Here is a 9,967-nt window from a genome sequence, read left to right as displayed (position 1 = left end):
GACACCCCAGAAGAGGGAGTCAGATCTTGTTACGGATGGTTATGAGCCACCATGTGGTTGCTGGGATTTGAACTCAGGACCTTCGGAAGAGCAGTCAGGTGCTTACTAAGCTCTTTTTACATTGCAATGAACAGGTTCCCCTGGTGGAGGCTCCATGAGACAGTCCAGCAGGGTTACCCACCTGAGTTCTTTCCCCACATTAGCATGCTGGGAATCCCCTAGGATTTCAGGAAGGCTCGTGATGAAGTCATGCTGTAAGTTCACGGGAGCAACACTGATCAACTGCATCATCTGGGCCGTGAGGTCCTGCAGGTAGAACTTTATTAGAACTGTAGCACATTACTCAAATACTACTTATTCATGAAAATACAGACCTGAAATTATCATAACCATAACAGACTCAACCTCAAAATTTAAAGTAAGAGGCAAAAGGGAGCTGGGGAGAGAGCACACTCAAAAATAAAGTGCTTTCCTTATAAGCATGAGGACCTGAGTTCAATTTCCACAACCTAGGTAAAGAAGCCAGGCACACTGGCACGCACTTGTGACCCCAGGTCTGAGGAAGCAAAGCCAGGCAGACTCCAGGAAAGCACTAACAGCCAGTCTCTATTAGGTTACTTGGCAAGTCCCAGGACACTGAAAGACTGTTTCAAAACAAAAGGAGTCACAACCAAGGTTGTTCTCTGATCTCCAGATACCAGCACACACGTACTCATGTGAGTGTGAGTTCAGGGGCGTGCACACGTGCACACACACACACACACACACACACACCCGTACCTACCCATAAACATAGTCCCATAAAAGAGGCAAATACCTCTCCTCTACATTCATATAACATAGCAGACTGAATACTTTAAAACACCTGTTTTTCTAAAAAAGATGTAGTTTGAAATGTCTGTCAAAACCTAAAAGAATGGTTGTAAGAACCTCTGAAGTGAAGACAGGCATGGCATGTACACTGACAATCTGAGAACTTGAGAGGCAGAGGCAGGAGGATCAAGCAAGGTTCTAGGCAGCCTGAACTACAGAGCAAGTTCCAGGCCTGCTAGAGCTAGATAGTAAGGCCCTGTAAAAACAAAAACAAAACACAAACAAACAGGCAAGGCTTCTTCAAGACTGCAGGCAGTGCCTGAAGTGGACTATTCAGCCCTGAAACAGGGTCTTGGCTAACGGATTATGAGAACAGCTTTCCTGTTATCATAACAAGAAATGCTCATTCCTTGTATTTCTAAAAGTCAGTGAGGTACAACATATTCAATTTCTTGCCCAATAACCAACCCCAAGAAAGACTTGAACTTCTATTTATTTAAGTGTCCAACTTTTCCAATGCACTTACATAAATTACATACTTGCAAAAACTACAAATTGAATCAGTTATAGTGAAGTAAGATGGCCTGGAATCTTACCACCTTTCAGAAATACAAAGTAATCTAGAGATTGTGAAAGACAAACACCCTAACCTTCTATTTTTGTTCTCATTTTGTTGCTGTTAGAGATAGGGTTTCTGGCTGTCCTGGAACTCACTCTGTAGACCAGGGAGTCCTCAGAGGTCTCAAAGGTCCAAACGAGAGACCCACCTGCCTCTTCCTCTCAAGTGCTGAGAATAAAAGCCTGGGCCACCATGCCCAGCTCTTACCAATGTTTTAAAAAAGATTTTTTTATTTTACACTTTGTGGGGTATGTTCTCTCCCCCCCACCCCCTCTCTGTGTGTACATCATGTTTATGTTTGCTGGATCCCCTGTAATTCAGGTTACAGATAGTTGTGAACCACCATGTAGATGCTGGGAACTAAACCGGGGTCTTCTACAAGAGCAACAAATGCTCATAACTTCTTTTTTTTTGTTTTTGTTTTTGTAGACAGGGTTTCTCTGTGTAGCCCTGGCTGTCCTAGAACTCACTTTATAGATCAGGATGGCCTCGAACGCAGAAATCCACCTCCCTCTGCCTCCCAAGTGCTGGGATTAAAGGCGTGCGCCACCACCGCCCAGCTTGCTCATGACTTCTGAGCCATGTCTCTAGGCCAGTGGTTCACCCTTTAATACAGTTCTTCATGTTGTGGTGACCCTCAACCATAAATTATTTTCATTGCTACTTCATAACTTCCTACTTGTAATTTTCCTACTGTTATGAACTGTAAATATCTGGTATTTCCAATGGTCTTAGGTGACAACTGAGAAAGGGTCATTCAACTCCCAAAAGGTTCGAAGCCACAAGTTAAAAATGACTGCTCTAGTGCCTTCCCAAATATTTAACATATAGTAAACTATACTTAATTTTTCAACTTAAGGAAGATTCCGTCTTTTAATGCATGTATTCTGCATTCTGTGCATGCTAGAGGTCAGCTATGGAGTGAGGTCTTCGCTTTGACTTTTATGTGGGTTCCAGGGGTCAAATCAGGCCTTCAGGCTTGCACAGCAAGCACTTAACACTGAGCTAATTCATTGTACTTTTACAAATCAGAGGAGGTCCTGTCTGTATATCCCCTCTTCAGGCTTCAGACCTTACATTTTCGTGTCTCATGCCCAAGTGCTGGAATTACAGGCACATACCACTTCACACACCCCGAGCTTCTTTGTAAATAAACTTTTTATTTATTTTTTAATTATTATTATTTTTTTTTTAAAGATTTATTTATTTATTATATGTAAGTACACTGTAGCTGCCTTCAAACACTCCAGAAGAGGGCGCCAGATCTCATTATGGATGGTTGTGAGCCACCATGTGGTCGCTGGGATTTGAACTCAGGACATTTGGAAGAGCAGTCAGTGCTCTTACCTGCTGAGCCATCTCACCAGCCCGTAAATAAACTTTTTAAAGAGACAAATACTCAGGATTCTCAGGTAAAGAAGGTTTGGTCAGTGTAGCCCAGGCTGACTCGTGTTGACCTCCATCTTCCTGTTTCTGTCCTCTAAATGCTCAGATTCCTGGCATGTACCACCATCACTAAGTAGAAATTTCTGTTTATTTTCGAGACAGGGTCTCACTATGTAGTCCTAGCTGGCCTGGAACTCACTCTGTAGACCAGGCTGTCCTCGAACTCTCAGAGATCAGCCTGCCTCTGCCTCCCAAGAGCTGGGATTATAGGCATGCACAACTCTGTGCAGCTGTAAAACACTCTGTAAATGGATAAAGCCCCCACCTACCTTGCCATCCACAATTCTATCCAGCCATTTTAGTTGATTGATAATGAGTCTGGCCATGTTGATTCCATCTCTGCTCTCGCTGAAATGTCAGAACGAGAAGGGGTTGATTTGTTTGTCCTCCCCTCTCTCTGTTCCTCTCGCCCATGTCATTTTTTTTCTTTTTTGTTCTAGAGCACTCACACAATGAACAGGTACTCTACTATAAGCTGTATCACCAACTCCTGACTACAAGACAGAAAGTTTTACTGTATAGAATACTTCAGGCTGTCATGTTGCTAAAAATCTGTAAAGATGTTACTATTAAAACAAGAACTAAGATACTTTAAAGTTTAAGCATACTGACTTAAGAGGGCATACGCTACAATCTCAAAGGGGCCAACAAGTCTACATGGACTAATCCTTGCCTCTGAAAAGCAGGGGTCTGAACACGTGACCCTTCAGGCAGCACTACTACAGCACACGTAAGTCACCAGCTCAAGTCTATTTAAAAAAAAAAGGAATGTTATTCAAAGTTTAAGGACTAGTCAGTTGTCAGGGTTTTTTTTAACCTCTGTTGTAATTATAAAAATACTGGAGATCTTTTTTGCTAGTTAGATGATTGGTTTCATGTACACATCTAAAAGCTACTATATAGTACATTTACTCAATGCATTTATTAATCTTGTTGCCAGCGAGTCTGACAGCTTGGAATCAAGGGGTGTTTGTTTGTTTGTTTTGTTTTTCAAGACAGGGTTTCACTGTGTAGCCCTGGGTGTCCTGGAACTCACTCTGTAGAACAGGCTGGCCTTGAACTCAGAGATCCACATGCTTTTGCCTCCCTAGTGCTGGGATTAAAAGCAAGTACTACCACGCCCAGACCTATATTTTTTATTTTAAGTTTCTGCCTTTGCTAATGAAATTGAACACTTAAATATTTGATGTTTCTATACTTGAGGTTTTATATGTCTTTTTTCATCAGGCAGGTCTTTTTCCTTTCTGACACTGTTTGTTTTTTTTTTATATTTATTATTTTATGTGTATGGGTGTTTTATCTGCATTGGTGTTTGAGAATTCAACTCTAGTATTCTGCAGGAGCAGCCTGTGCTCTTTACCACAGAGACATCTCTCCAGCCCCTGACACAGTAATTTTAAAATAAAAGCAGTGGAAACATACTTCAAAATAAAAGGCAAAGACTGACAACTGCCTCTGTCCTAGGAAACAGGCCACTAGTGCCAGAGTGTTATCTACTCTTCTAGAATAACCATCCTACATACAAGCACGTGTGAGAGTTATTTTAACAATGATTTAGTTTTTATAACGCATCAGAAGAAATGTTATCCCTCACTCAGGACCCTGACCATAGGCCATCGCAGGAGACGTTCCAGAGTCCAAAAGCACTGAAACTCAAGGTTTCAGAGCAATTCCACTTACCTTTCAAAAAGAAACTGAGGCACTTTTTCAAATAACATTTTGATAATGGCAGGCTAAAAGAGAAAACACGCACAGTCAGGAGATGGTATCGAAATACACAACAGAGTTCCATTAGTTACCAGGCTGAAATGACCAGCAGGCCAGCTGCTGCGACATCAGGCCAGGGGCTGTGTGGTATTCTAAAAAGGGACTACAGTGCTGAAGAGCTCAGTACACTCGGTTTAACGGAGATGATTTCGCAGAAGGCTTCCAAAGAGGTTTATAACAACAGTTGCCTCTAAGTAAGACAGCACTGCATCTAACCACGAAGCATTAGACTGTGCCTGGGAGGGCTGAAAAACAATACAAAGTGGGCAAATTATACTGTCAATCACTTCTGGGGAAAAAAAGCAGGGAGCAAAAAGGTAATCATGGAGTTGTGATTATTGTATATACCTCTTCTCAATGTATTTTTATGAAACTAGTTAAACCTGAGAGTTATTTGATCTGTAGATGGCTTACTTTAACATCTATAATAAGAATCACTAAATGAAGATGTACAATCAGTCATAAATCAGTCATAAGTTTCTTCCACCAGAGCTCTTGAGGAAATATCTTTTTTTTTTTTTTTTTTTGGTTTTACGAGACAGGGTTTTCTCTGTATAGCCCTGGCTGTCCTGGAACTCACTCTGTAGACCAGGCTGGCCTCGAACTCAGAAATCCGCCTGCCTCTGCCTCCCGAGTGCTGGGATTAAAGGTGTGCGCCACCACACCTGGCTTGAGGAAATATAACTGACATCCTCTAAGAATGTTCACATGGATACTGTCTGTATTTTAATATAAATGCTTGAATATAAAATACATCGATAATTTGCATTCCCAAACATTAAGGAAGATTAATCAGGTACTAAAAATACTATTAAACATGATAACTTAGTCTATAAAATGCATATTTTAAAAGATTGTTTTCAAAAGAAGTCTACTCTTCAGATAAAAATGCAGCTCTCTGATATGAGTTACCTAAATTATAGTCAAGATTTCCAAAGAAAAATAAGAGATTAAAAATTATATGAAGAAGCTAAGGAAGAAGAAAAAGGAGGATGGGTGGGAAAGACATTTTTCACTCTACAGCTTTGTTCAATTTGACACATGAAAACATGTCAATATCCTGGCCGGAGAGAAGGCTCAGTGGTCATGATCCCATCCTGATTTCCAGAGGACTGAAGTCTGAGTCCCAGAAGCCACGTCCTCCAGTTTACAACTGCCTTTAGCTTCAGATCCAGCGCTCCAAGGCCTCTGCCTCCCCAGGTACCTTCACCACAGGCGCTCACACACCCCATTCCTGCCACAGGCGCTCACACACCCCACTCCTGCCACACATACACCTTTTTTTTTTCTTTTTTAAGTGAGATAGAAGAGAATGAAGTAAAGAGCAAACTCAAGTTACTAAGTGACGGTGCAAGTGAAAACTCAGCAGTAAGTACAAAATTCACACAGCACGGAGTTGTAAGGAAGAGGAATCGGGACTGGCAGGATGGCTCGGCTGTTGGGAATGTGTACTGTTCTTACAGAGAACCCAAGTCTGGTTTCCAGAACTCCTAACCGGTTAGTTGAAAACCCTGACTCCAGCACTAGGGAAACTAAGGCCTCTGGCCTGTGCAGACCAGAATACTCGCACCGATTCACAGGGTTTTTAAATAACCCAGAATCCTATGGACTGCCAGATCAAACCTCCTAAGAACAAGTCAAAGACAGACGGGGCTTAGAGACTAATCTCAAGTGCTGTGCAGAGCTGCTGCCAGCGAAGATTCCCCCACTCAGCTACTTACCCCACTTCACATCCATCACACTCTGAGGAGAGTGCTGCGGTCTCACCTGTAAAATGTCAATCCCCAGAAGTAGCTTGATCAGACTCTTGGAGTAGAATGTGCCCATGCTGTAAAACAGAGAGGCATTTGGATCTTATTTTGTTCATTTTGTTTTAATGCTTGACTAGCTTTTCTACATGAAGCTGATTAAATGCACAATCCTTAAAGATCATCTCAAAGCCAAGCTAGAAAACAAAGGCCTTTAGTCTCTGCATTCAGAGGAGAAAAAAGCAAGCAGCCCTCTATGAGTTTAAGGATAGCCTGGTCTGCATAGGGAGTTGTAGTATAGGCAGGGCTGCATAATTGAGACCATGATCCTAAATAGACAGACAGACAGACAAAAGTATAGTCTTATTAGAAAAAAACATACAAACATAAGAAGATAGCTCTTGGTAAGGGAGACACAGAGATGTCAATTCTTATTACTACAGGTAAGACATGTTTCATAAAACACGTTCCAGTTCTTTGCAATCTAGCCTCAAATTAAATTAAATAATTCTAAACTTGTACTTAAATTCTGAGTAAGAAAAAAAAGTTATAAATCAAAAGCAAAACTGTAAAACAAAGACAACTGCATTTCCTGTGTCCAGTCCAGTTACTGCCGGACTGAACTTCTGGAAGCAGCTTCTTCTCCATACCCGGCTTCCTCATCCTGCAGGCGCTCACAAGATAGCAGGCAGTTCCTGAGACTCTCACTGTCCTCAGTGTAGGACTCCAGGCCATTAACAAACTCTTCTATTACCTAAATAATAGAACCAAGCGGGGAGAAGGGAAGCTCTGTGGCTGAACGTTTGTTACCAGCCACTCAGCTGTGTGCCAGGGACTCAGGGACTCAGTCCTCATTCTCTGCACTTGTGGCAGGAGCAGAAGCACCAGAGAGAAATGGGGGGGGGGGGGGGGGAGAGAACTTACTTTGGGATAAGCAGGATGTTTCCTCAGGGCCTGAAAGAGCTTCCTTTGGAAGATTACCTGATCCACACCTATGAGGACGGAAGAACAGCCTCTCAACATGATGTGTAATGTCTACTACAGTCTCCTTCCTTAAATACAGGCTTCACATCTGATGATGCCACTAAGAATATTTTCTTTCTTCTTCTTTTCTTAAAAGTCTATTTGTTTGTTTATATAGACTATTTTCATGTGAAAGTCTGTGCAGAGGCTCTGGCCAGGAACTAGAGTTACAGACACCTAGTGTGGCTGCTGGGAATCAAACTCTGGTCCTCTGAAGGAACAGTATATACTCTTAACCACTGAGCCATCTCTACATCCCTATTAAAAATATTTTCAGCCAAAACTTCCAAATCTAGAGTAAAACACTTAAACTGGTAGATGTTGACACCAATTGTTATACAAATCACCCATCTTACTTGTAGATATAAAGATAACCTATCTCACTTAGTAAAACAAAATAGTATCTATGCTCTAGAAACATGTCTCTAGCCTTATATGGCTTGCCATATTTCCTTCTGATACATATCTACTTGTTTCCTGGGTATCTACACACACACACACACACACACACACACACACACACACACACACACACGCACACGCACACGCACACAGACACACACACAGTTGTGTGTGTCAGTCACAAAAACAACTAGTAGTATACTACTTTTTCTAGAAAAAGAATTAGAGGTATCTAACATGAGATGTTATTTATCAAGCCTTAAAACAGTAAGATTATGATCATAAGCAGTTTCTACAGAGCAGTCTCACTCTTCTCTGGGGACAGAGGCCTTCCTTCGCTACTCTCCCTCAGCCCCCCAATTCTGGACCCGCAGTCTGGTCCCGAGCACTTTCACTGAACTCAGAAACATGATTTGAGTTTTACCTAGCTGATTTTGGTTCTCTCCAGTTTTAAGAGTGAGTCCTGAAGTCTTAAGAAGCCTTACAAAGACACTGCCATTTTCTTCAACTTCATGAGAATCATGAGACTTCTTTGCCAGCTTGGAAAGGGGCATGGTTTCTAGAAAAACAAAAAAATAAACATAAAACCTTCAAGAAAATGATCATAAAAACAAGAAGAAGAGTACAACGGTTAAAACAAAAACCCAGGTCTAAATGTTCTGAGAGGCAATCTGATGTGTTCCTGAAGAATCACACCGACTCTGTAGTCAAACTGTCTACAGAGGTGGTAAGCAACAGTGGCTTCCCCAAATCAGCCACCAAATAAAATAACATTCATTAAGTGAAGTTTCAGTGGAGAATATAAAATGTGCCACCTGAGCAAAGTAACCATGGAAACATTTCCACCTAGAGTCTACAGTCCCCGCCTCTCAGGTCCTCAGTGCAGTCCTGAGAAGGTTATCACAAAGCACAATCTGGACTGCACCCCAAAGCCACAGGCAACAGCCTGAGAGCGCCGCCGAGGCTCGCAAGTCTTAACAAACTCTCCTGCTAATAATCCTGATTCATGCCAAACTTGAGAACTGACGATCTGTCCACAGAACCAGACAGAGCAGGCTCTGCACCACATCCTTCGGGATAAAGCTCAGGAACAGAACACGCTCCTCTGTACCACGTCTTTCAGGCTGGTTTCATCAACGCACAATGAACAACAACAAAACAAACAAGACAGGGACCTGAATCTGAAGAATAAGCCTACTTCTCTCCCTTCATGATATAATTCTCTTTTTCTCTTAATCAAAATCAGAGTGAGAAACTCAGTTTGCTCACTATTCATTAAGAGCACAAAGCCCAAGCCCCTTCTCATAAACTTTTCTCTCCACTTTCCTGGTACTGTAGTTTGCCCTAAGTATGCCAGGCAAGCCTCTACCACCTGAGACAGATCTCCAGCCCCTCATCATACACCTGAAGTTGTTTCTCTTTTGGTGATGGTATTTCCAAAGGGTGAACCTTCTAGTACCCGCTTTCTGCTGTTCTTGCTTTTGTTTTAGACAAGGTTTCACTATGCAGCCCTGCTAACCAGGAACTCACTACCCAGGCCACACTGGCCTGGAATGCAGAGATAGGCCTCCTTTGCTTCTTGTAGGTTAAAAGTCTGTGCCTGACTTGTTTGCCCATTTGCTAAATTACTTTTTTCAATTTTCAAAATTTTCTACCTATTTTTGGTATTCCTCAGTGACTTTACTAAGAGATTTTAGAAACTTAGATTTCTTCTTCTAAGTTTTTATTTATTTAATGTATATGAACACTGTATCTGCACATACACCTGCATGCCAGGAGAGGGCATCAGATCCCACTACAGATGGTTGTAAGCCACTATGTGGTAGCAGGGAATTGAACTCAAGACCTCTGGAAGAGCAACCAGTGCCCTTAACTGCTGAGCCATCTCTCCAGGCCCCAGATTTCTTCTTCTAAATCATGCTTTTCCTGCTTGGTTTCCCATGTAGGCCTATAATCCTAGCTACTCTGGAGGATAACGCAAGGATAGGAATTTCATTTGGGCTATAAGATTCAGTTCAAGGTCAGAGTAGGCCACTCTGTGGCAAAACTATGAAGCAAAGCGGGTAGGGAGCAGGACTAGGACAGTAGCTCTGTGGCAGAGCGCTTACCACTTAGGGTAGGGAGCAGGACTAGGACAGTAGCTCTGTGG

At 42.1% G+C, this 9,967-nt stretch overlaps 1 protein-coding gene across 1 annotated transcript in view; it reads right to left on the bottom strand.

Annotated features, from left to right (window-relative positions):
- Nucleotides 1-9,967, bottom strand: part of Fancd2 (FA complementation group D2) — a 64,765-nt gene that overhangs the window by 52,578 nt on the left and 2,220 nt on the right. The window contains exons 2-8 of the mRNA XM_021191243.1: nt 8,243-8,377; nt 7,318-7,385; nt 7,044-7,147; nt 6,413-6,473; nt 4,559-4,611; nt 3,148-3,226; nt 178-306 (exon numbers count right to left, since the gene is read on the bottom strand). Coding sequence (XP_021046902.1) covers nt 178-306; nt 3,148-3,226; nt 4,559-4,611; nt 6,413-6,473; nt 7,044-7,147; nt 7,318-7,385; nt 8,243-8,377 — 629 coding nt within the window. The remainder of the gene's footprint in view (nt 1-177; nt 307-3,147; nt 3,227-4,558; nt 4,612-6,412; nt 6,474-7,043; nt 7,148-7,317; nt 7,386-8,242; nt 8,378-9,967) is intronic.

The sequence above is a fragment of the Mus pahari genome, chromosome 2, assembly GCF_900095145.1.
Source record: "Mus pahari chromosome 2, PAHARI_EIJ_v1.1, whole genome shotgun sequence".
Taxonomy (NCBI): Eukaryota; Metazoa; Chordata; class Mammalia; order Rodentia; family Muridae; genus Mus; species Mus pahari.
Note: the sequence above shows the minus strand (reverse complement) of the source record. Positions and strands in the feature narration are given on the sequence as shown.